At 42.8% G+C, this 27,587-nt stretch overlaps 2 protein-coding genes across 4 annotated transcripts in view; one reads left to right on the top strand and one right to left on the bottom strand.

The window, feature by feature from the left end:
- SLC25A24 (solute carrier family 25 member 24) overlaps positions 1–3,545 on the top strand; it is a 60,727-nt gene extending 57,182 nt beyond the window's left edge. For all 3 annotated transcript variants that reach the window (XM_053243514.1, XM_053243516.1, XM_053243515.1), the window contains one exon: positions 94–3,545. In XM_053243514.1, coding sequence (XP_053099489.1) covers positions 94–272 — 179 coding nt within the window. In that variant the 3' untranslated portion in view covers positions 273–3,545. The remainder of the gene's footprint in view (positions 1–93) is intronic.
- Positions 1–27,387, bottom strand: part of EEIG2 (EEIG family member 2) — a 157,012-nt gene extending 129,625 nt beyond the window's left edge. Inside the window, exons 1-2 of the mRNA XM_053243518.1 lie at positions 27,274–27,387; positions 24,986–25,035 (exon numbers count right to left, since the gene is read on the bottom strand). The gene's annotated coding sequence lies outside the window, so the exon portion shown is untranslated. The remainder of the gene's footprint in view (positions 1–24,985; positions 25,036–27,273) is intronic.
- Positions 27,388–27,587: the final 200 nt, after the last annotated feature.

Genomic DNA, 27,587 nt, shown 5'->3' with positions numbered 1-27,587 from the left:
ATTTTTTAAGGATATTACCATTAATGATGATGGCAATTGATATTTTGAGTACTATGTTGTTTTCTATTCTCTCTTTTGTACCCCTTTCCATAGCCATGGTTGAAGGAGGCCCTCAGCTAAACATGGTTGGTCTCTTGCAAAGGATTCTTGCTAAGGAAGGTGTCTTGGGACTTTATAGCGGCATAGCTCCTAACTTCATGAAGGTGCTTCCTGCAGTCAGCATCAGTTATGTGGTGTATGAAAAGATGAAGGAAAACTTGGGAGTAGCATGAAAGTAAGGAGGGAATCAAGTGAAAGGTGATCGTGGAATGTGCACACCAAGTGACAAGCATTCGTGGATGCTACATTTATTCATGTTTACAACTGGAGATCAGCTCTCATGCAAATATTCTGTGGGGTTCTCTTGATGGAGAAGAAAGCCCATCTTCCTGAAAGAACAGTGAGCCACATACCTTAAACAAAATACGCCCAAGTCCTTAGATCCTCCCAACTGATAAATATTTCCATTGCTAATTAATCTGCATGGTGGAAGATCGTCAGTACATTTTTCTTATTTCTCAACGATTATATTTGGCTGGGTGGAATCTCTCTCTCTCTCTCTCTCTCTCTCTCAGGAGAAAATGTGCTATTAAGACTTGAATTTTATTGTTCAGTGGGTTGTGCCATCTAACTCTCATAAAAAATAATAGTGTGTTTCTGTATTCATGTTCCAGAATATGAAAATATTAAAAGATACAATTTTGCTAAATGCTTTTAAAAGAAGTCCTAAAAAAATAAGGCACAGAAAATCAGCATGACAAATTAAAGTTCCTGGATGCATTTTATTCATTAGATCCCCCTTTCCCCTTGTAAACTTCTGCTGCGTGTCCTGGTGAAATGAATGTGACTCGGACTGGAGTGTGTTTGCTTAATTACCAGTCATTTCAGTGGAATTTACACAGCTAAACCCTAATCCTAACCCTAAATCCTAACCCTAAAGTTATTCTTCGATAAGTTCCATTAAAACTAATGGAGGAAATTAATCACAACTAACTTAGTCTTTTTTTGCTTTCAGTGGGGCTCAGTCATACAAACTTTAACTTGATCAAGTCCAACAAATTTCTGGCAGATTGTATCCATTGATCAAATACCTCAATTAGAGTTGGCTGCAGTTTTTAAGTGGCTCATGACTGGTCTGCTTTCAATTTAATTTGTAATATTCACCCAATGAGATTGTTCTTAATGCTGATTGCTTGTGTAATTAACACAGAAAACTGGCCTATGAGGAAAGCTATACTATCTTTTGTTTGGGTGTGCGCAGGTTGTAATTTCAGGATGAAAAGCATAATTTGTATTAATCTTAGTCTTCACTTACATTTTCACTGTCTTGATAGGAATGCTTCATGGTGGGTTCTTGCTGGGCTGATTATGTGGGAGGTTGAAATACAATTCAGAAATAGAGTAGGAGTGACATCATTTGTGCAGTTTTACAGAAACCATGCATTTCCCCCCATAGTATTTTTTGCAGCTTGGGACTGTCCTCCTTGATGGGGAACTACTTATTTAGTAGTGCAGTGGAGACCTTCAATTATCAGACTCCTCTGCTGGGTAAATTGGCTGAAAGAGAGAGACGAGTACACTGAAACTATCTGAATGGCAATAAGGAACATTCCATCAAGTTACTACATTAGTAAAAGGAATGCAAATTAAGCCATGAGCTTGGTGGTATAACAAGCCCCATGTGCTTTATTGTAGTTACTTCTTTCGCACACCTATTGCAAAATCATTTAACTATGAGCATTCATTGAATACATTCTCAGTTTAAAAGTATATTTAAATTATCTGTGAATGAGTGACAGTAGCTGCTGCCTGATTAATATTTGTGCATCCCTTTGAAAGCATGTCCACTTAAATACAGACACTATAACACTATAGAAGCACTTCCTTGGGTTACTCTTGCTATTGCTTCTATTAATTCTTAAAACTATGCTTTTAGTTTAAAAAGAATAAAGCTATTCTTTTTAAAATGAGCATATGAGGATGGCATGGAAAATGGCATTAGAGTGAATTATCTATTTGCTGCTCTTTTTAATTTCCAGGACCAATTGATTCCATGTTCTGGGGAATCATTTTCCATACCCATTTTCCAAAATACCCAGTTGAACTAACCCGTCTTCTTATACATGCCTTACAGATATATATCTATATATTTCTGGATATATACAAACCTTCTTAAAGTCATTCCAAGGTCAATGGGAAGAGTCACTAGGAACAAGTTCACTCTGTCAAATTCCTCCACGCAGTAATGTACTTGATCATGTGAAGAGATGTTAGTATCAGCAACTGCTGCACTTGCAGAGCTGGCAGCCAGTTCCATGATAGTGGCTGTTCTCCCCCCCCCTCCATCCCCCCAACTACAGTAATGATAAATATGGCTTCTGATTTTCCCTATGTACAGCCTTGTTTTTGCGACATCCCTTTCAGTGTGATCAGATGTGTGGAGGAATTTGCTCGTGTGAACTGTCTAAGAATGGCAAAGATTGGGACATGGTCCCCCATCACTATTTCTATCCCTCTTCTTTGGTCTGCATTCTTTTTAGAAGCTTAGTGCAATCTAAGGAGGGCCCCTAATAATGTCACCAGACACCTGCTTCTGCGTAATAAGTGTGATTAGGATTTGTGCAAGGACCAAGAGGATGAAAAAGTGGCTGTGGTATTTTCTGACTACTACTGCCTTTCTCTCGGTTTCAGCAGATGAATCTTTCCTTAGCCTCAGTTAAAGCCACAAAGATTCCACAAATAGGCTGGGAGATCTGGGCTCACCTTTTGACTAATTTGAGAAGATATGTAAACTTTCCAAATAATGTGGCTCACAATCCAGATTTGCACATTTTGGGATGGAATGCATTTTTAATCAGTGGCTGTGCAACGTGCGTTCTTTAACTTTTTGATTGATATTCTGTGAGCACAATCTGTTAAACATGGCTCTTTATATAAGGCTTATTCACTGCAGTGGGATTAGTATAGATGATATCCCGTGGATCGTGTCCATCATTATGAATTGCAGCTTTTGCTGAGTGTATCCTGTTCCAATATGGAAAACTTCATTCTTTTTTGCACTTGATTGGAACCAAATAATTAATTGTTTAAGTATCAGCTGTCCTGCTTTTTTGAAATTTTATTTTAAACTACTGGTTTTGCATGCTATTATGAGTTTGCTTATCTGTGTTTGTCTGTCTACATTCTCTCTCTCTCTCTTTTTTACTGTAACCTAAAAATATGCTTATTTTCTATGTGGTACAAAAATGACCTAAGCACTATGTATGTGAACCGGGCTCAATCCATTTTTTGTACAAGTGCCCTTATGAGAATTTTGGTTATTTAGTCCTGACTGTTGAAAAAATACATGAGATGCTACAGATGTAGCTCTGTTACTATGTGCCTGAAAAAAGGGCTTGATTCTAATTCCATATGCTTGGTCAGTTACTCAGAGAGAGAAATGCTGATACGTTTTTATATACCCATATATCTATATAGTTTATAATAAATGAGGTTTTGTAATGCAACTGTGTGTGTGTGTTCTTTGTAACTTCCCTGTTTCCCCAAAAGTAAGACCTACCCCGAAAGTAAGACCTAGCAGTAATTTCTGATGTACCGCTAATTGCCCTAGTGCATTTTTTGGGGCTAAAATTAATATAAGGCACTGTCTTATTTTTGGGGAAACACGGTTGTTAGATTTTTTAAAAATTGTACACTTCTGTCTTGCTAGTACAGATCAAACTCTGAGTTGTTTATCTTTAGCAATATGGCTCCATCATATGCCTTCTGATCATGTCCTGGGAGCTGGAGGTATATAAGTAAGAACTCTGCTTTTTCTCTATAAAAGAGGCACAGATTTCCAAGATTAGTACTTCTGTTCTTTTCATATATGTCATCACAGTATCCCGATACCCATTTTTATTAATGATAATAATATTATTAAAATATGATATTTCAACAAAAAGGTTTTCAAAGTGCTTTAACATAGCAAAAGGAACAAGAAGATTGTTTCCTCATCCAAAGAGGCTCACAATCCTAAAATGAAACACAAGGGAGACACCGGCAACAGCTATTGCAGGGACACTATGCTGGAATCAATACGGACAATAGTTCCTCCCTGCTAAATATGAGAGCAACCACACTATATTATTTATTTATTTATTTGATTGCTTGATTGATATACTGCCCTTCTAAAACGGCTCAGGGCGGTTCACAACATTATAGAATACAAGTGAATTCTGGCCCGTTGAATAACGGGTGCTAGTAACGGCGCTCCTGGCCCCCCGCCGCCATTCCCCCTCCCTCCGCCGTTCCCCCCCTACCTTTAAGGGCCAAATCGGCCCAGGCACTTGCCCCCGCCAGGCCGGGGAGACGGAGACCGGGGGCGGAGCGGAGGCCGTGTAACTTTTAAAAAAAAATTTACTCCCGCGGCCGACGCCGCCGACTGCCCACCCTCCCTCCCAGCTGCCGAGTCCCCCTTACCCTGGCCGACTGCTGTCAGCCGAAGACAGCCCTTAATTTAAGAGGCAGAGAAGAGCTCGCAAGCAGAGCTCCTCTCTGTGCAAAGCCTCTTGCCGAACTGCTGCTTTGGGCGCGGTCGGCGGCGTCGGCTGCGGGAGTAAATTTTTTTTTAAGGTTACATGGCCTCCGCTCCGCCCCTGGCCTCCATCTATTTTGGCCGAGGCGGCGGCTCTGCCGCCGCCTCGGTCACTTTCCCGCCGCCTCCTCTCCGGCTTCTTCAGGGCGGCCGCTTCTGGCTGCCCAAGATGGCTGCCGGGTGCCGGTGAGCGTGTCTCCCTTGCCCTGTTCTGCGCCTGCGCTTCGCGCAGGCGCAGAACAGGGCAGGGAGGCACGGACACGCGCTTGGTGTCCGTCCACGGACGGACACCAAACGTTTTATTAGAGAGGATATAGTATAATAGTTTCTGTGTGGCATTCTAAATTATGTTTCTTTTACTGTATGTAAAAGAATGTTAAGCAGTATGTGAGCCTGACTCATATATGCACACATGAAGCTGCCTTATAGTGATTCAGACCCTTGGCCCATCTACATTAGTATAATCAACACTGACTGGCAGCAGCTCTTCAGGATTCCAAACAGAGATCTTTCCCCAGCCTTCTCTGGAGATGCCAGGCATTAAACCTGGGATCAGTGGCCTAGGGAGGGCATAGGTGGCCCATGTTTGAGCTGCCCTATCAAGCTCCCTGTTCCTGAAGCTGAAGAGTTCTCAAAGCTTATTAATGCAATAACACTAAGCAGGGTCTGCCCTGGTTGCATATGAATGGGAGACTTGATGTGTGAGCACTGCAAGATATTCCCCTCAGGGCATGAAGCCGCTCTGGGAAGAGCAGAAGGTTTCAAGTTCCCTCCCTGGCTTCTCCAAGATAGGGCTGAGAGAGATTCCTGCCTTGCAACCTTGGAAAAGCCACTGCCAGTCTGTGAAGACAATACTGTGCTAGATAGACCAATGGTCTGACTCAGTATATGACAGCTCTCTGTGTTCCTACCCTTCAGGCCTAAGGTTGTCCTGTCCTTTACCTGACCTCCCCATCTCTACCTCTGTTCCTGATGAACTGAGTTCCGCTTGTTTCTGTGGGAAACAAGGGTGTGAGCTAGTACAGGTCGTGGGCTGGGGCTGGCAAGGCAATCGAGAGCCAACAAGTTCTAATAAAGTGAAGTGTTGTTACCAGCAAGGGCCTGGGCACAGGACAAGGTTTTCTATCGGCCCCGTCAGGACCACACCCTGTTCCCTTCAAACAAACCTGATTCTCGAGGACACCTCCTCCTGACTAGACCCTTCTGGTGGCAGCTTTCTGTTGGCCAGTCTTGCGCTTTGCCGTTCCTGCAGCATTATGTGGGCCCTGGGTAGGCAGGAGGTAGAAGGGTCTCGGGGCTTGGCCAGTTGTGAGGACACAGCAGAGCTCAGGTCACCAGGAACAGAGGCAGAGATGGGAAGGTCAGGTAAAGGAGGCAGGGGCATGGGGTCTGGAGCACCCCCAGGGTCTGGAGCAGACAAGGGTTGCAGACCCTGTAGGGTCTCTACAGCAGGCAGCTCAATGTGGGGTTTGAGGGGCTGGATGAGGGTTTTTTCTGGCGGCGCCTCAGTTGCAGGTTCCTCATCAGAGGTCAGGTCTGGATTTTCAAAGGGGTCACTGTACACCTCAGGGCCAGGGCGGTCTCTGACGCAACCACCCCCCAACCTGGCAATGCCCCCCCCCCCGGTGCCTCTTATCTCCCCACTGCACCATCAGGCTCGCCCGCTCATGACAGGCACCCCGCCTCTTCTTTCCCTGCTGCATGGCTGCATGCATCAGCCCTAATATGTTGAAAAAGCAGGAATATGTCCAGAAATGTCGTTAATGAAATTGGACTGGGTTAGCCTTGCATATATGTTCATAAAAGTTGTTACTAGTCCACAAACATTTTTACTAGCCCACCCTCCCACAAATGGCTGTGACGGTGATTTGTAGTGTACTGACAAGCTGAAACAAGCCCTCTTTTCCGGCTTCCAAAAGCATCACTTTATAGTCAACAAAAGGTAATGCTTACTCTGCCACAAGTGACAATGTGTGTGGCTATTGGCAGCCTTGATTAGATTACTCTTGCTGGTAATTTTAATTAATGTCAGTCTATTCAGCTGGTCAGATAAGCAATTGCCCTTCAAAGCCCACTGGACCTGAGATAGGTCATAAATCTGCTCTAATTCAATTTGTTTAGTTTAAATGGCTACAGCAATTCATTTTGCTATTTATTTCAGCTCAAAAGCCTAGTGCTAGCCTCCCAAAAGAAACTGCTTCAATAGGTGCAGGCAGCTTAGTTTGTGCTGTTTTTGTAGGCCCAGAAATGTAGCTCTCAGCTCCATATATCCAGGCTACTATGTCAGCAGCACCACCTGCTGGTGTGTTAAGGTAGCATGCCTCCAATTGCTCAGGATTTTATTTGCTAAATTCTGAATTCATAATAATAATAATAATCTTGTCCATGGTAGCAGCTGCTAAGATAGAAGACTGCAGGGCCTAAGTGTCAGCTCAAGAGGCCAAAAACCACAAGACAGCTGTCTGAAGGGCAATATGTGACAAACTTCCTTGCTAATTAAAAACAACAGAGAGGTGGGCATAGGTAGCCTCACAGCGACAGCCCTGCCATTTTTGTTCAGCTGTGCTTGTGACAACATGTAACAGCTTAAAGCAGCAGTTCCTTCATATTTGAATGGAGTGTGGGGAGGAATTACAAGCTACTCGGGATGCAAGGCAATGAGCCCTTTCTCACTATCAGTGAGAAGGGGAAACTTTAATTTCATTAGGAAGCAGGTTCCAGACTCCCAGGACAACCCTAGAAATGGCCCGGTTTCAAGTCACCACCAACCAAGCTGGTAGCAACTGCAACTGGACCTCCTCAGATGATCTTAATAGGCAGCAGTGTTGAGGAGAACCCTTAAATACCTTGGACCCAAGCCATTTATAGGTAATGAACAGCACTTGGTATTTTACCCAGAAACGTATGGGCAGCTAGTGTAGTTCTTTTCAAATGGGTGTAATAGGATATCTTCAGATAACCACAGAGACCAGATTGGCTGCTGCATTTAACTACATTAAAAGTAGTTGGAAATACGTAACTATTTCAAACACTTTTATTAAAATACAGTTAACGTCAAAACTTCCTAGTTAATAGTTGTTGTCGAACTACTTTTAAAGAAGCTAATGCTCATTCATAGATTTATTAACACATGCAAATGCTCAGGTGATCAATAATAATAACGTTATTTGTTGGCCTCCCCACAACAACTGTTTTTTGGGCATCTCACAAAGTAAAACAACTGAAATAAAGTTGTTACAATTAATGAATGGTTAACATGCATGTTATGGATGAAGCTTCTTATAGTTAAAGATATAAAATGGTTAAGTTTGTCCAGTAGGTGGCGGGCCACACTCGGAACAAGAATCACTACAAACAGCACATCTAGTCTGCCCTTTGAATCTGATACAAGAAGAAATTGATCGCATTGGAACATCCAGTTTTTATGTACTTATGACTGTAAACTTAAAACACACATTCTGGAAACATAAATGCTCTGTATGAAACCATAACAATATTATTATAGTTATTATATTAGGCAGTAGAGACAAAGGAAGGCTTCAGTTCAGGGGCGGGGGGCGATGTAGCTATTGTTCTACAATGGAATCTTGTGTAGTTAATTCAAATAAGTATGTTTTCCTTTTTGTCATAATTAAACTCCAAATGTAAGCAATGGATTCTACAGTACTGCTCCTTTCGTGGTTTATTTGTTCGAACATTCCTTCAATTAAGGTCTACTGCTTCTTGATGTCTCTTCCTACCTACAACCCCCTGACCCCCATGAATTCCAAGTATGAATCTGGATCCGCCATTTTCATTGGCTGGGCCAGTGCAGTGCTGGTGTTGCTGGGTGGTGGCCTTCTTTGCTGTTCGTGTCCTGGGAATACCAGCTATGGCCGTCCGTACAACCAAGGCAGACTTGTCTCCAAGCCCCCAGTAACAAGGAATACGTCTGATCCCTTGAAGCAACCGAGTGTCTGTTTTATCACAATGTTTAGTTTAACACAGTATGTGATATCATCATGTTGTGCATTGACTTGCTTCCCATCATCCCCCATATTCCCCATATGGAATTATGCACAATATGCCTCCTTTGTCATGAACTCCCTTGCCTATTAAGATATGGGGAGGTCCGGTTATGGTGGCTCATTTGGTGGCTACTCATTACTGGGCCTTCTCTGTGGCTAACCCAGGGCTAAGGAATGCACTCCCTGTTAAAATACTAAGTTCTTAATCTCTGGCTGTTTTTTTAAAAGACCCTTAAGGTGCAATTGTTTTTGCAGGCTTTTAATTTATTTTTGTTGATTTTATATCATAAATATTTTAATCATTTTATCCCGTGTTTTTATATTGTATTTTAAGTTACGTACACTGCCTAGGGATGCACATGTCAGGTGGTATAGAAAGATAAGGGAGGCTGGTGGCAGCCCGTGTGCGGCTGCCACCCACTGGCCTCGCCCCCTGCATTTGATGCCAGACGCAGGGGCCCACCTAGCCACACCCCCACATCTGCCGTCAGATGCGGGGGCATCGTCTCCCTCCCAAATGGGGTTGTGTGGCCCCATATTGGAAGACAGATTGGCCCATGCTGCATTGGGCAGCGCGGGCTAGAGCAACTCTTCCTGCCTTAAAGGTAGGGAGAACAGTTCCGAGTGCGCTGCCAATGCAGCGTGGATCAATCTCCCTCCTAAATGGGGCCGCGCAGCCCCATTTGGGAGGGAGATCAATCGGCCCCACTTCATTGGCAGTGAGACCAGGAGTGACTCGCCCTGCCTTTAAGGCAGGGAGAGTCACTCCGGCCATGCTGCCAATGCAGCGCAGGCTGATTTCAGTTCCAAACAGGGCTCCATGGCCCCATTTGGGACCGAAATAATGCCCCCCCCCACATCTGACGTCAGACGTGGGGTGAGTGTCTGGGGTAGCACCTGCAGCCCCTGATTGGTGGAGGCCCAGGTTCTTTGAACCCATTCACCCAATGGTGGCTCTGACCCTGATAAATTAATAAATGATGGGCAGGGATGGGGCAATGCACAATGTGATCATAGCATGTCACATTGTGGTCAACTAAATGTTAAAAAGAAAAGCAGGGGGGGGGAATATGGAGCAGGAACAAATATATAGAGCAGTAGCACCTCTAATGCTTCTCCTAATGTTAGACCAATCCTATGCACATTTACCAGAGAGTCAATCACATTGCATGTAGCTGGTCTTTCCAGCTAAGCATGTATAGGATTTGTTACATGTTTCAAGTGAAACTGCTGCATTTTGAACCATACCACAGTATATAGTGCTCTAAAATGAGAAAAAATTAATGTGGAAGACTAGGACTCTCTGTTCCATCTCACCTCTGGGAGTTATGTTATATGCTCAAGGGCCCTAGAGAATAGTCCGATCCATTGGTTTGTGTGCACAGTAGTAGTTGTGATGTAGCACAATTTATTTCCCTGTCTCTTACAGCTCTAGCTAGCAGAGTGGGGACCATCCAGTCTATCTTCAGGAACCACTCTTCCAGACTAATGTGAGTCTTCTCGAAGGTGTAAGATCTGCTGGGCCTGTGGGTTTTGAGGGTTGATTTAATTTGAGGGTTGATTTAATGCTGGCAAGAATGGACAGTTTCTATAGACAGTAAGCTGGCAAGAATGGACAGTTTCTATAGAGAAACTGTGGTGGGATGACCACTGGCAACTTGAAACAAGCATTATAATGCTTTAAGAGCACTGGGATTGACTCTAGCAGCTCTCGGTGGAGAAGTAATATTGCTATTTCCCTCTGTAAGGGCTGACTCACCACCTAATGGCGCAGCGGGGAAGCAGCTTGCCTAGGGAGTAAGAGGCTGTTGGTTCGAATCCCCACTGGTGTGCTTCCCAGACTGTGCCTAGTAAATATGTATATTTGTAGTCACCTATATTGGGCAACAGCGATATAGGAAGGTGCTGGAGGTGGATGCTCACATCAGTTACAATGGCAAAGGCATCATCTCATACTACGTGGGAGAAGGCAATGGTAAACCACTCTTGTATTCTACCAAGTAAACCCACATGGCTTTGTGGTCGCCAGGAGTCGACACTGACTTGATAGCACAACCTAAGGGCTGACTCGGAGCTGATTATGAAGTAGTACTGATGTGGGAGAAGTAGGAGCAACCCATGCTTCTGTTTTCTCTGCGTCTGAGGCAATGAGAAAAGCAGATTATCGCAGATTTCATTTGTAGTGAGCTCCAGGATCCCCAGATGAGCTGTGCAGTTCATTAGTCTTACTACTGGTGATTCATGAGCACTTTTACTTGGGCTGCTTCTAAGCAATTACAAACTTGCCCTCAGTCAGTCTTATTACTCATAGCATGGTGACGATTATCATGAGGTTGTCTGAAGCACTTAGCATGTGATAGCTCTTCATGTGTTCATCTTTGCATCACATCAGGGCTTTGTATATGGTCAGGTCATCATGTGACTATATAGTTTATTGCACACAGAAACAAAACCTCACTCAGGGCTGGTCTAGAGATGTCACAGCCTGGAAAAATGCTGATTCCCCTCCGCTCCAAAACAACCAATCAATCCTGGGCCAGAAAAAAATGGGGATGGGAAACCCTCTTATGAAATATTTCATCTCTTAAGAAGATTCAGAAGACTTAGAGTGGTGTGGTGGTTAGGGTGGTGGACTAGGATTGGGGAAATCTGTTTTAGTCTATCTAGTAATCTTTTATGTTTTGTTGTTGTGAAGTTTGTCCCAGTGGGGATCCTGTAGAGACCGTGGCGGGGTGGAGTCAGAAAGGAAAAGGGAGGGAAAGGAGGAGGAGAAAATGGAGTTGCTTCGGAATAAACTCTTAGTTAAATCTGCATAAAATTACTTTGTGTTTATGAGTGAAACCGCTATAAAACATTTGGTGATGAGATTTTGGACCAGCCTGCAAAGCTTGTGAATGTTCCTGCAAACTCATTGCATTGCATTACTGAGCTTACATTTCTGACCTGCTTTCTACTATCGCTGCTGCTGATGGTTTCTCCAGCTTCCTGACCTGCACAACCCCTGAAGGTTTTTTTTCAATTCAGTCAATTTTTTTCTCAGTTTAACATACCTCACATTGTTGTTGTGTGGATAAACATAACCATGTATACTGTTCTGGGTATACAAAATAAATAAAGATGCATGAAATGCTTTACAATGCATGGTTTTAAAACTTCACTTCCTGCCCTTTACGCTTTCAAAATGCTAAGAACTATGTAATGCGAAAATGTTTCATGTAAGACAATGAAAAATATTAGATAACTGCAATTCTAATCATATACATAAATCTTGGTTGCATATCAGCATTTGCTCCTCACAGGATGCACAGTAACGTTTACTAGATGAACGCACAAACCGAGGCCATTCCTAGAGCTCTTTTTTTGCCTGTGAATTGTTGCCCGCTTTCCTCTGGCCTGCCTTTCTTTTTGATCTGGAGAGTGCTGGATAGACTAGCCTTCTGATTTGGTCCCTGTTCATCTTAGAGATGTTCTCTGACCTTAGAGAACTGTGACACAATGTTCACCTTCCTACAGGGAAACAAGCAGCCACTTGCCCTGCCTGCTTCTGTGCAGAGTTGAAAGAAAGTCAAAGCAGGCGGCAGGAGAGAGGGGAAATGCTGCAAGAAGCTTGTTGTGGATAGCAAAGCCTCAGGAGATAAGAGAAAGAGAGCTCATAAAATAATGAGTTTCTTCTGTTTCTAATCTAGATAAAGCTGATTACAGGAAGACTTTCTAATTTCAGATAATATTCCCTACAATGTTGATGGTTCTTATTACTTTTTCTCCCTAATTATTCAGCTGGCAAAATATCAGACACATTCAGACACCTCAGGTTGCAGCAGATTATGTGCCTGTCTTTAGCATTACATATATTTGTAATGATTGTTTAAGATAATTATGACACTTAAAATATAAATATCATTTTGTTTGTAAAAAGGAAAATCTTATGTGACAACCAAGCTACATATCATTCATTTTCTCGCCTGATTAAATTCTTTTTGTATAGATGAGGCGATTATTTATTTATTTATTTATTTATTTATTTATTTATTTGATTTAGAGTAAATTGTAAAAAAACCAAAGTCATGGTATTTGCAAAATGCCCTAAGTGTTATATATACCTGGATTATGAATGGACATCAGATCAAATAAGTCAAATCCTTTAAATATCTAGGAGTGGTAATTCATCTGGTTCCTGCAATGGCCACCAACAATTTATAATTCAGAATGCGCAATTATCGACAAATTTAATTAAATCCTTTCATTTTACGCAAGGCGCTTCATATATTCCTGCTGCAATCAAATTCTTTGTTGCAAAGGTTTATCCCCAGCTCCTGTACAGAGCGCAACTGGGCCCTTTTGGTAAATCTGCAGCAATGGAAGCTATCCAAATTAAGTTTATTAGATCTATTTTGCAGGTGCCTTGCTGTATGTCAAATGCTGCTATCAGACGGAAGGTGGGACTCATCAGGTTGGAAACATGTTACTGGCGATGTATTATTTATTTCTGGTTAAAACTGGAATTTACTCAAGCAGGTTTGGCCCCCTTAATCTTGACAGATAACTTCAATTCAAAATGGAAATTGGAGGTTAAAAGTAAACTCTCTCAATATGGATTTCCGCAAGACGAACTCATTAGGATGGGGATTGAACAGGCTAGAAGTTCTATAAAGCAGCGTATCTTAGATAATGAGCTTCAAGTGGAATTAGCAAATTTACCGAGCAGCATATACATTGAGAATCAATGTGCTGATTTTAAACCTGCAGAATATGTAGGTAATATATTAATTCCAAAATTTAGATGGGCCTTAAGTCTTGCATGTGTCAATGCACTCCCTACCACTGTTTTGGAGGGGAGGTTTAAGGGTTTACCACATTCTGCTTGATTATGCCCTTGTGGCTCTGGCGCAGTTGAAACTACTGTGCATGTAATTCTATACTGTGATTTTTTTACAGGGATGCTAGACTTAAGTTAATTTCTCCAGTTTTGAAAATTTTTCCTGGCCATACAGATGACTTTTACCTGAATCTTCTGCTGTCCAATTTTAACAAGATGATTTCTGGTATTATGGCCAGGTATTGCTATATTATTTGTATAACGTGTTCTAATGTTATGTGATTTTATTATATATGCTGGTCTATGACCAAAATAAGGCTCTATCTATCATTCATTTTGTGTCTTTGAAATAATAATTATGTTTAAATATGATACAAAAATAAGTATTATACATATTTCAATTTTCCTAATCCCCTCCTCCACCCCTACTTTCAAAATTTCCTTAAATGTTACATCTCTTGGCTTGTCTAGAATCTTCTAACATACTAGACAAATACTAAAATGTGCTTCTTCCTTGTCTTACATCCTGGAGTCCTTTCCTCAACCCAGATTCCGTGACTTGTTCAAGAACATCTCTTGAGATCCCAAATGATGGTCCCAAATTCACGCTCTGTTCCCCAGTGATGCCAATCACAGCTCACTGACCCTTCATCTTGGGTTGTTTACTCATCTGTCTCCTCATCCAAGCTTTTTGTCCACTGATTTCCTTGCTGCCTCTTCCTCCCTCTTCCCTTTCATCTGTTGAGATTGTCTGTTTGGCTTTCTCACAGTTCCCTACAGTTGATTTGACACTCGTCCTTTCTTTGTTCTTTGTTGTGGAAGCATTTCATACTCAATAGGTACTGGAAATGCCAATTTATCTACTACTGCACCATAAGTGCTACTCCTGGGGCAGCCCTTCCACAAGGCAGGCCTCAGGCGCATGGAGGGGCAGAGAAGGCAGCAAATGCTAGGCCCCAGCCACCAGCTGTACACAGCCACCACCTTTCCTTACTTCCCTGGGGCATACTGTTCATGTTCCCCTCCTCATCCTGCTGCGGTGCACATCTTTCCTCCCACCCCAACCTGAGCTGGGCCCTTCCACCACTACCTGGCTTGGTAGCATAGTCTGACAGTGTTCACATGTTGCTGCTGCTGCCGCCTCAGCAGCATGGCCTGAGAATGCTGGGCACTTGTCCTTTGAGGTAGGGGTGTGTGTGTGTGTGGCAGCGGTGCGCAGGGCATCATATTGTCTTTCAGGCAGCAAAATGTTCAGCCACTCTAGATAGCTCTCCTGGGTTGCCAGCTTGTAAGCTGGCCTTTATCTCATGCTGTTTGTCCTCAGCAGCACTTCTATAGCTAGTATGTATAAGAAGTTTGCCTCCACTCCCTGCTTCATACAGGAGTTCTCTCTGTCTGATTTCAGTTCACTTGCTATCTCTGTTGTGCCTTTCATTCTGTACAACTTGAGAATGGGCATGGGCATAATAATGGCCAGCTCAAGAAGATTGTGCATATGCATGCGACACAGGCTGTAAATCTCATTGCACACTAAAAGCAATATAGAGACTACTAGCTGAACCTACATAGAGCATCTGTGTGCTAGGACTTTGTTGCTCTCCTTACCCCCACCCCCAGCCCCTGCTTTATTGCTCAGTGTCAGCCACCCACTCTTAGCTGCCCCTTCTCTGCCACTCATTTGCTCACTTTCTCCCTCCCTGCCACTCACTCACCTCTTCCATGCCGCTCACTCACTCATTCGTCCCTCCATGCCACTTGCTCATCCCCTCTCCACCGCTCGCTCACTCACCCCCTCCCCACCACTTGCTCACTTACTCACCCCCTCCTCACCACTCGTTCTCTCACTCCCTGCTCGTTCTCTCACTCGCCTGCTCACTTGTCCGTTCGCTGCCGCTCGCTCGCTCACTCACTCACTCACCCGCTCTGCTGCTCTCTCGCTCATTCGCCCACTCCCCGCCATTCACCCGTTCACTTGCCCCCTTCCTGCCATTCGCTCACCCCCTTCCCACCATTTGCTCACCCCTCCCTGCCACTCACTTGCTCACTCTCCCCCTCCCCACCACTTGCTCTCTTAGGGCCTGCTTGTTCTGTCACTTGTCACTCATCCCTCCCCGCCACTTGCTCACTCACTCACCCTCTCCTTGACACTCACTCACTCACTCGCCTCCTACCTGCTCGTTTTTTCTATCTGCATATGGAATCACCACTGCCCAATCACCATGGTGCTTCTGCTCTATCACCTCCAATTTGTAAAGCACTGTGTGGACGGGGCTTGCCACGTACGACCATAGCGTATTATATAGATAGATTGTTGAAGTCCTTCTATTCAGGAAAAGAGCTGTTTTGTGTTCCAGAATAGAACCCCCACCCTGCCTACAAATGATGTTCAGTAAGGAAAATAATAAGAAACACCTGGGGCTGATTTGCACATGGCATGTTGATCACTCAGTGATTCCCAGCTGAATTTATGAGCTGTCACCATTAAAAGGTATTGTGTTCAGGGCTGGTCCTACCATGAAGCAGGGTGAAACAGACTGCTTTAGGCAGTGGGATGTGAGAGACATCAAGGCAGGCCTGCTCTTGGCTCATTACCCCTTAATAGCACAAGCTGGAAAAGTATTGTTCAAACTGGCCCTCTGACTAATATCCAATCACTATCATACTGGGAGTATTTTAATTAGGAGTAGTAATCATCTGGAATTAAAGAGGTTATTTGAATAATGAATAAAACTGACAGAAGCAATGACATTTAGTATCCAGTATTTAACTGTATTCTCAAATCTACTACTGCTATGATGATACCCCAGACCAAGTGATCAAAGGAACTGCATTAGAAAACTCACTTAAAATAAAGAATGGTTTGGCTTTCCCTATGCACTGGCATCTATTTCCTGTGCCCTAGGCATTATAACTGCCTCTTTCTGAAAGCTTCCTTCCACTTTTGACATCAATGTTAGGCATGTCCTTTCTGAATTTTGTAGGGGTTTCACTTACTTTTGCAACATGTTATGGCCCAAACACAGAGTTTAGGTTCCAGAATATAGTGAAGTATGAATCTAAAACACTCTGTTGCCAGGCCTAGACTCTTACTACTGAAACTGTGCCCTTACTTATTGAGGATGGTTGCTGTTTTCTGTAGCTGTTATTGGTAAATAATTGTCTGTATTTGCGTTGTTTGGGGATGCCTTGTTAAAATTGTGTGAGCTTGAGTTGCTAGTTTTGTCCTTCTTTATTAGCTGCCTCCCTAGAGTCTTTAGAAGTTAACTGAGATGGATATCATAGCTTAAATCCATGAAGGTAACAGACAAACTTAGTCAGAGTGGACTATCTCCTGCCCTACTGATGGAGGCTGGCGAAAACACAGCCCGTAGACTGGTGAGACAGAGATTGATAGACATAGATTTACAAACTGAGAAGGCCAGCTTACCGCTTTTCTACAAATCAATCTATGCTAAGGCGGATCTTACTCCGGCAGCATACTTATTTACAATCACCTTAAGTAAATTTAGATGGGCCTTCTCTAGGGCTAGGTTTAACGTTTTCCCATCGGCTTTACTGTACAGGAAATACGCAAAATTACCCTATGAAGAAAGGAAATGTCCTTGCGATCAGGCGGTTGAAACTATGGCCCACATTTTATTGAAATGCCCTATATATCAGGACATAAGGCATCGACTAATTGGTCCATTATTAAAAGATCTGAATGGAAAAGACGACGACCTGGTGGTAACGTACTTATTAGAAGACAAGGATATATCAACTTCTGCCGCAGTAGCCAAGTTTTGTTATGTGGACTCAAGATTACGGCCCTCAAAGGAATAGAGTCTCTGAGGCTTCTGGGAAGCTACAATATGCATATGTACTCCATTTTAAGTGATTAACTGGTTTTTATTTAATGTTTTAAATTTGCTGAAAGTATGTTTTGTTTTCTCTTTTTGTAAATGTAAATGTGTTGTAGCATTTGGTCAAAGACCGTAAATAAATACTAAACTTAACATGAACATGCTAACTTGGCAAAGAGGCACCTTTTAATGTGGTGATTCTCTTTATTTAGTGGGGGGAGAATAACTGGCCCTATCCACGCCCAGCACAGTATCCCTCCAGTGACTGTTGCTGGTGTCTATCTTATGTTTATTTTAGATTGTGAGCCCTTTGGGGACAAGGATCCATCTTATTTATTTATTATTTCTCTGTGTAAACTGCCCTGAGCCATTTTTGGAAGGGTGGTATAGAAATCGAATAAATAATAAATAAGAATATGAACCCTAAATGCACCATGTTGTCAGTCAATTATGTTTTCTAGCACAGTATATCTTTACCAAAAGATCTATCAGCTTACTGACTTTTAAATCAGTGGAGAACAGGCTATTGCACAATGAATATGAATGCAGCATAGAACAAGTGGAGTAGCCTTCAGCTATGTATAATCGGATGTCTCTCAGGTGCTGATCCTTCATTTGAGGATTGGGATATAACCAGTATATCCCTGTTTTCATCTGTGAATAATGGATGATGTAGTGAAATTCTTCACCCACTTGTTGCATTTACAGTTACTTTTCATGGCATTCATGCTAATTTCATATTTCACAATTCTGAACCACAACCAGTCACAACATGTGGCATCTGAAACCAATTTAATGGCATCTTAATTCTGTTAAATAAAGGACAAGACAATAATAATATGATGAATAGCCCTTCCAAAAATGGCTAAATACATTAGAATAAAAACAATTAAAATCAATTAACAGTTAAAACTGAAAACTATAAAAATGATATAAAGCCAATTAACAATTGAATATTTAAAACAGTTTAAAAACCCTGGAAAACCAGGCCAAACATTTACAGTTTAAAAACCCTGGAAGGCTAGGCCAAACAAATAGGTTTTAAGGACTCTTCTGAAGGCCAATAATGAATTCAGATAGAGAAGGCCTGCCTTTTAGTCACCACCAGACGTACCTCCTCAGATGACCTTAACATGTGGTGGGGATCATACCGAAGAAGGCGCTCTCTAAGGTAACCCAGACCTAGGCCATTCAGAGCTTTAAAAGTAATAACCAGCACTTTGTATTTTGCCCGGAAACATATCGGCAGCCAGTGCAAGTCTTTTAAAACAGGCATAATATGGCCTTTCCGGGTTGCCCCAGAGACCAATCTGGCTGATGCATTTTGAACTAACTGAAGTTTCCAAACTACATACAAAGGCAGCCCCACGTAGAGCACATTGCAATAGTCAAGCCAGGAGGTTACCAGCTGATGCACCACTGTTTTGAGGTCATCCTCTTCAAGGCACAGCTGTCGAATCAGTCAAAGCTGATAGAAAGCACTCCTGGCCATGGCCTCCACCCGAGATACCTGGGTGAGGCCTGGGTCCAGGAGTACTCTCAAGCTGCGCACCTGCTTCTTCTGAGGGAGTGTAACCCCATCCAGCACAGGAAGCGCTAATTTATCCCTCACTTGCATGGGAACAATAGCAGGAGAGAGGAGATGCCTTCATCTACTGCTTATGGGCCTACAAAAGACATCTGATTGGTACTGTGGGATGCTGGATTAGGGAGGCTTTCACCTGATCCAGCATAACACTTATATAAAATTTTGTATGTGATTACAGTTGTTCTTGAGCACATGATGCAGGCTCTGGATAGGGGCCGTAATTTCTATGTACTGTGCTAACAAATAATTTTCATGTGGGAAGAAGGAATGGGAACAATATGTTAATTGAAAACCAACAGAAGGCTGTGATCCTACATACATTTACTTGGAGATAAGGTTTACTGAAATCACTGGGTCTAATTTGCAGATAAATGGGGTTAGTTAGGATATGGGTATACAACTTGCCATTGGAAATTTCTAATGGAATACAGCTGAAAATGTCTAACATTAAAAAAACACAACCCTGGTTCATTATGTTAAATGTTTACCTAAAGACTGTGTAAATTAGTTTAATTATTTTGGTTATGTATAATGGCCTTAATCCAGCTAGTAATGACCGAGTCCCATTGAAATGAAGCAAGTTAATAATGCGTGAAGTCCCAATTGTTTTCAGTGGAATGTAGTCATGTATAACTTTATCTGAACTGAGACCAATATTATTGATTGATTGATTGATTGATTTAGATTTATATGTCGCCATAGGACTCAGGGCGGCTTACAAGCAATAACATACAAAGCAACACAGTTCTATAAAATACAAGATACATAACATCATAACCACAGCCCCATACAGTACTCATTATAAGACATAATAAGTATGGATTACCTATGACTATATTAGAATGATGTTGCGGGTGTGGCTAACTGCCCCCTGCATCTGACGTCAGACTCTGATGCAGGGGGCATTGCTAGGCGGGCCACGGCAATGGGCTGAGCCCAGGCTGCCACTGACCTCCCTCCACGCCCGTTCCATATATACATAATTGTATTTGATTTCAAAGGGCTGAACCTGGCTGCCCTGAGTCTGACCTAAGCTGGAAGTTTTTAGTCTTGCTTGCTGAAAGGCTTACAGGATGCTAGAGTTTTCAGACAAATATTCTGGCTCTATGGTCTGTTATAATAAAAGCTTACTTAAGTTAGAGGGTGCATCAGGTAGATAAGGTTTTACTGTCTGCCAGAGAGAGATTTTTCTAGTTGGTCTGGCAAAAGCTGCAGTCCTGTTTAGAGATGATACTACTGACTGAAAAACAGACATTTTCTGGGAAATCACAGAATTTAAAAGTTCTGCCGAGAGGATCAATTAGGACTGCAAGGAAAGATGCTTCTCTCAAATGTTGAACTGTTTTATTTAAAGGTGGTTTGTGATATGTATGTGTCTTACCCAAGAGTGTTTTAACATTTAACTAATAATTGTTCTGAGTTTGTTTCCTGTAAGTTTACATAAACACTTTTAATGTGAAAGCTGACTCGTGCATTGTGAACAAAGATACATCCATGCTCATGCTAAACACATGGAAAAGTGCACATTGTCTCCTCCATAACGTTAACCTCTGGATTAACTAAACAACAGTGCAGTCCTGTGTATCTTTACTTGGGAGCAGAGATGCTAGAGCTCAGTGACAGAGGTGCTCTTACCCCTGGATGTTGGGACCCCATTCCATGGGCTCCAAGGTCTGAGGGGTCATCCAAATGACCGGGGGGGGGGGCCTCCTGCCGCCACCCTGTGCCTTGCTCTGCTACTGCCCTGCTGAACAGCGGCTTTTCTTACTCTTAGCCACCATGTGCACTGCTGGGGGTGGAGGTGAGCCAAGCAGGCCTCCCCAACCCATGGCAGCGGGGGTGGCGGCCAGAGTAGCCGCTAGGCCTGTCCATCCACCCCAGAGGCCCTTGAAAACTGTGAGGCTCACCTACGCACTTAGAATAGATCGTTGCATAAGAACAGCCCTGCTGGATCAGGAGGATGTCTACTAGTTGTTGTTGTTTCAGCATAGGTATGGGTAATATTCTGTCTGGAGATGTGCAAATCAATTTGAGTTCGCATAAATTTAAGCTCAAATTTGGCCATTTCAGGTGATTTGGACTCAAAACTAAAATAAAGGGCCTGATTTGAGTTTAAATCGAAACAACCCCAATTTGAGCTCAAGTAGATCCGAGTGATCAAAGTGCCATTCTGGTAGACTTCCCTCCTTGCTGATTGGTTTTCTGGCACGGGCTTCCAATAGGTTTGTAATCGCCTTGCTTCTTGATTGGCTTGTTACCATACAAATCAAGTGCTGACATGGGCAACTGTGCCCCCATTGGCTGGGGGGGAGGGAGGAGGGAATTTCAAAACATTTTCAAAGGGCCTGGTGACGGGAGGCAGAGAGAGCCCTTAGTGTGCCCTTGAAGAGGATAGATCAGGAGAGGAGGAAGGAAAGACTCAAAGAAGGTTCAATATTGTGGTTTTCTTTTATCTGCACTAAAATATGTTGTGCTATTGCTGCTATATTATTAACTGTCTCATTTTGTTGGATCTCAGGCTGACAAAAGCAGAACTTGGGTGCCTGCCTGCCTTCTTTGAGTTGTGGTTTGGTCTGTTTTATGTGTTATAGCAAGAAATGGACAGTGTGGGCAGCTCAGCTCTATGTGTGAGTGTGTAATATTTTATTGATAATTGTTATGAGATGAGCCTCATGTCTGACCTTGAGACTAACTTGTGCTTCACTCAGTGCTCTGGTCTGCTCTGCAATCTGCATTGCAAGGTATACATAAGAACATAAGAACAGTCCTGCTGTATCAGGCCCAAGGCCCATCTAGTCCAGCATCCTGTTCCACACAGTGGCCCACCAAATGCCACTGGAAGCCTACAGGCAGCAGTTGAGGGCATGCCTTCTCTTCTGCTGTTACTCCCCTGCAACTGGTATTCAGAGGCATCCTGCCCCTCAGGCTGGAGGTGGCTTATAGCCCTCTGACTGGAAGCTGTTGATAGACCTCTCCTCCATGAAGATATCCAAACCCCTTTTAAAGCCACCCAAACTAGTAGCCAACACCACATCTTGTGGCAGATAATTTCACAAGTTGATTATGCGTTGAGTGAAAAAGTACTTCCGTTTGTTGGACCTAAATTTCTTGGCAACCAATTTCATGTGAAGACCCCTGGTTCTAGTGTTATGTGCGTGAGAGAAATTTTTCTCTCTATCCACTTTCTCTACACTATTCATGATTTTATAGACCTCTATCATGTCTCCCCACAGTCGTCTTTTTTCTAAACTAAAAAGCCCCAAGTGTTGTAGCCTTGCCCCATAAGGAAGGTGCTCTAGGTCCCTGATCATCTTGGTTGCCCTCTTCTGCACCTTTTCCAGTTCTACAATGTCCTTTTTTAGATGTGGTGACCAGAATTGTATGCACTACTCCAGGTGTGGCCGCACCATAGTTTTGCATAAGGGCATTAAAATATTAGCAGTTTTATTTTCAGTCCCCTTCCTAATGATCCTCAGCATGGAATTGGCCTTTTTCACAGCTGTTGCACATTGAGTGGACACTTTCAATGAGCTGTCCACCATGACCCCAAGATCCGTCTCCTGGTCGGTCACTGACAGCTCGGATCCCATCAGCATATATTTGAAGTTGGGGTTTTTCATCTCAGTATGCATCACTTTACACTTGCCAACATTGAACCACATTTGCCATTTTGTTGCCCACTCACCCAGTTTGGAGAGATCCTTTTGGAGCTCTTCACAATCAGTTTTGGATTTCACTACCTGAAAGAGTTTGGTATCATCTGCAAATTTGGCCACCTCACTGCTTATCCCAACTTCTAGATCATTTATGAATAAATTAAAAAGCACCGGCCCCAGTACAGAATCCTGGGGGACCCCATTTCTTACTTCCCTCCATTGTGAAAACTCTCCATTTATCCCTACCCTGTTTCCTGTCCTTCAACCAGTTAGCAATCCACGCATGTACTTGTCCCCTTATCCCATGATTGCTAGGTTTTCTCAGGAGTCTTTGATGAGGAAATTTGTCAGAAGCTTTTTGGAAGTCCAGGTATACTATGTCAACTGGATCACCCTGATTCACACACTTGTTGACACTCTTAAAGAACTCCAAAAGGTTTGTGAGGCAAGATTTACCAGAAGCCATGCTGGTTCTCTCCCAGCAGGGCCTGTTTTTCTATGTGCTTTACAATTTTATCTTTGAGGATGCTTTCCATCAATTTGCCTGGAACGGATGTTAAGCTAACCAGCCTGTAATTTCCCGGATCGCCCTTGGATCCCTTTTTGAATATCGGTGTTACATTTGCTACCTTCCAGTCCCCCGGTACAGAGCCTGATTGTAGGGATAAGTTATATATTTTTGCAAGGAGGCCAGCAATTTCACATTTCAGTTCTTTGAGAACTCTTGTCAAAATGTGTACTCTGTCAAAATGTGGCTGAAGACATTGTTCTGGTTGAGCTTATGGTTATGCTTGCTGCTAAGGGTGCTGCTGTGGCAGTTGTTACAATGCTCAAGTAAGGAGTCATAATTGTGTGAGAGTGAGCAACTTGTGCCAGTGATGTTACTGCAGTGCAGGCGTGGCTGGCAGTGGATTCTGGGTCGTTGATTCTTTTTTGGCCATCTTTGGACTGTGTTTGAAAAATGTGTTTTATTCTGTGTTGGAAGGGACAGGGATTAGAGCTGTAGTAGCAAGCATGAATTGTCCCCTTTGCTAGGCAGGGCCCGTCCCACCCTGATTGCTTTTGAATGTGAGACTACATGTGAATACTAGGGCAGTGGTTCCTAAAGTAGGAGCCTCCAGATGTTGCTAAACTACAGCTCCCAGCATTCCTAGCCATAATACATTGTAACTGGGCACACTGGGAGTTGTAGTTCAGCAACATCTGGAGGCTCCCACTTTCGGAACCACTGCTTTAGGGGATGGGGCTGCTCTGGGAAGAGCCCTTAGTGTGCCCTTTCAGAAGGTTCTCAGTTCCCTCCCTGGCATCTGCAGGATAGAGAGACTCCTGCCCGTATCCTTGAAGAAAGCTGCTGCCAGTCTTTGTGTAGACAATACTGAAGTTGATGGACCAATGGTCTGACTCAGTATATGGCAGCTGCCTATGTAACTGTATGCTTTTAATCTGCAGTGTTTCACAAGGCAGGGATGCAAAATGCATTGCAAATTGCAATGCAAAATTTATTGTGTGCATTCAGTGAGTGCAGTTTGTTTCAACCATAGGGAACCATCGTGAACTTGAATCACCCCTTGTTCCCCATGGGTAGGTCCTAGGGATACCAAAGTAGGTTGGGTGGTATGGTGTGAGGGGTGCTACCTACCACCCAGCCCACAAAAGAAATGGGCAGGGGCAATTAACCCCCCCCCAACCCCATAGGATCCTATGGGTTTTTTTGGGAAAGGAATTTTTTTCCTAATCCGCTTGCCCATTTCTTTTGTGTGTTGGGTAGTAGGTAGAACCCATCATACACTACCACCCAATCCATTTGGGTGTCCCTAGGACCTACCCATGGGGAACAATGGGGTGACTTGAATTTGCCATTGTTCCCTATGGCTGAATCACTTGAATCAATTCAAGTTGATTCATTGAAACAGCCAGCAATGGCTGCTGTTTTAATGAATCAAACTGAGGATTTTGTGATTCGATTCGAGCTCAAATTGAATTGCAAAATCCAATTCATGCACAATTTTCTCTTCTCTTTTTCATGTAAATAATTTCCCTCACAGTACAATATCCTTCCTTCAGCAATGCTCAGAGTGCAGCTAACAATATTGGGTGACTGCTTCTCCGGAAATGCATGGAATGCTAACCATTTATCCTCCTAGGAAGGCAGTTCTATGGGTAACTAATGCAAAGTATTTGCCTGTTTGACAGTATTGCCTCTGATCAGAGAAGGGATATTCAAGTTCAGAAGCTGGTTTAGAAATTCCTGCAGTTGAACAAGAACCAGATTATAGCTTTGTAGTCTGTATGTAGGTAATTGTATGCCTGGTGTTCCTGTTGCTTTTTGCTTGGGGAGATGAACCATCTCAGCAGATGCTGTTTCTTACATACACTGTAGGAAACAACACAGACATAAGCACTGAAACAGCCAGATGCATACCTGCTAACATCTGTAAACCTCAAAGACAAAAAAGTATACCTTGGAGTTGGTACTCTGTGTCCGCTAACAGAACCATGATGAAAGCAAACCTGAAAAATGGAAAGTGGTTATTTTAATATTTGCACAAATTCAGAAATTCAGATTTCTTCATGAGTCCTAAGTCAAAATAATTTGCTTCATATTGTCCTGGTTTATATTCAGAAACTTCATAAATTTTGTACTAGGCATATTTAGCAAGGACAAACACAAAACTTTACCTCCAGTTTATCTAGTAGTTCTGATTTAGCAAATATGTTGTAATTCATTTGCAAACTATCTGATTAGATTTGTAAAAGTTTGAGGTTCCAGTGCTGAGCTTGCTAGTTCAAAAGATAGCACTGTGCAACACAGCTGAGCTGTTTTGAGAAGCAATTGCAAGCCCAGGAATGGAATTATTTTGCAAAATGCGAACTAGTTTACAAAGGATCAGAGTTGCAGAGTACACATTTAATTCACTTGCAAATATGAACTTGGTTGTAAGACAGCATATTGATAAAATTGTTTAAGACATTTCGGTTCAGGTGAACTTGACATGGACAAGACAAAAGTGGGAAATCAGAAGCAAAATATGTCTCCAGTTCAAATCAGGTGAGGCAAAGTCTGATGTGATAAGGCTTCAGAGGATCAGCAGACCTAGACGTTAGACCTAGATGTTTCACTAGCTGCTAGTTTTCTTCAAGTTCCTTTTCTCATAAAACATTTAACCAGCATTCCATGCCTGCAAACACAATCACAAGAGAGTCTCTATTCTGGAATTAAATACAAGACTGACTGTTCTAGTGCACTGACTCCAATGGTGGTTATCATGAGATAATTCCCTGGAAGGTACAAGAAAGCCTAACTAAGGAAGAAAAACAATAATAAAGGAATATATTGCTTTTTCAAAGCACATGCTCAGTTAATCCATGAACATAACAATGCAGTGGACTGGAGCTAGTGCTTTGGTGCAGATAAGCTATTATTTTTACAGCTCCATTAGCTGCTCACTCACATACTACTGAAACCACTTGGCAGCACACTTTTAAGCCCATTACAGTCAACCTTATGAAGATAGAGACTCTTTGCAAGTTAGTCTCTGGGTTTTTTCCACCAGGGATAATGGCATAAGGGACACAACCTTTTGGCAAGAAGTGAAGCCTAGTGGAAGCTCTCAGCTTGCTGCCACTAGTGCTTCTGTTATGAATCTGGGCCTTACTGCTTGCAGCTACAGCGCTTCGTAAGAACTTGGAACTGAGCTACATGATACCATTGCATTGAATTAGCATCCCACTGCAAGTGGTTCATCTACTCTTAGTCTGCAGTATTTAGCATCACTTAGTGAATGAATTTGAGCCATTGAATAGTGAGTTTCCATGCCTTGACAGAAGCTGGTGGAAGCAGAGTAATTTGCTACATGATGACCCTAATTCACATGGTGAAATTGCTGCTGAATTTTTCAGCTGTGAGTGGATCATTTAGTGCAGATGTGTTAGTTCACATAATGACAGCAACATATAGCCTGAGCTGCACACATAGCCCACCTTTTACATGTAATTGTCAGCTATCTGCTGAGAGTTCGTGGCTAAGTGTTTCCTAGTATTGTTGCCCACTTTTAATATGGCAAGTTATGGGTAGGCCAGCCATTTTATAATGGTGAGGCAAAATGGGTCGAAAATTCATTTTGCTTGAAAACAGACTTTTTGGTGCTCTAAATTTTATTTTTCAAGCACATTTTGGAAGGCATTTTTTTGAAAGCATGACTAATTTGATTTTGTTGGGATACACAATTCTGTCTTCACAAAATACATGAATGAACTCCATTTATTTATGGGAATAAATAAATGAGACTGAAAGAATAGCAAACTGACAGCCTCCTCTTTCTAATTGGTTTCTTGTGTCACATGATTTCGAGAACTACTCATGCTCAGGGCCAACCTCCCTGTCTTGAGGAGCGGGGGAGCAATCTGCTTTTCAGTTTTCTTGAAGTGCTGGGTGTGGTGATCCCTTTAAATATTTGAAGACATCCGAAGAGCTGCCCTGTTTTCATTTCTCTGCTGAATCCTTTGACCACTGTCCTTCACCATCTGCTACAGGGGAAAATTGGAGTCCTGCTTGCCAAAACATTTGGGGAAGGAGGGTGGGTGAAAATCTCTGTTGCAATCTGGCAACCCCACATACCCACCCCTTACATCTGGTGTCCCTTGCCTCATCCATGTCCAGCTGAGATTTTCCACACCACACTGCCTGGGTTCCCCCCCCTCCTAAGGCTCAGCTGGACAAGGACCCGCCTTTGGAATCAAGCCACAAACCTGTGCTGCATTCAAGACTAGATTTCTGTCTTCATTCAAAGCCTGAGGCAGCTGCTGGCGCTTGTAAGCCTCCTCCATGAGAAGCTTGGACAGTTTTATGCGGTACCATTTCTGCTAAACAAAGAATTTGTTTTGTCGTTCAGAGCACATTCACACGCAGACAATTATGTGGGCTGCTTATAAGATTTAGTCTGTTAACATTAGACATTCCTCCACTTAAGCATGTATGTTTCCTTTGTTCCCCCCACCCCCAATTGTTTTTCAAACAAGAGCCACATGATTTAACTTATTTCAGAGACCAGACTTCAAGAGAG

The sequence above is a fragment of the Hemicordylus capensis genome, chromosome 4 (assembly GCF_027244095.1).
Source record: "Hemicordylus capensis ecotype Gifberg chromosome 4, rHemCap1.1.pri, whole genome shotgun sequence".
Lineage (NCBI taxonomy): Eukaryota > Metazoa > Chordata > Lepidosauria > Squamata > Cordylidae > Hemicordylus > Hemicordylus capensis.
This window is presented reverse-complemented; position numbering and strand designations above follow the sequence as displayed.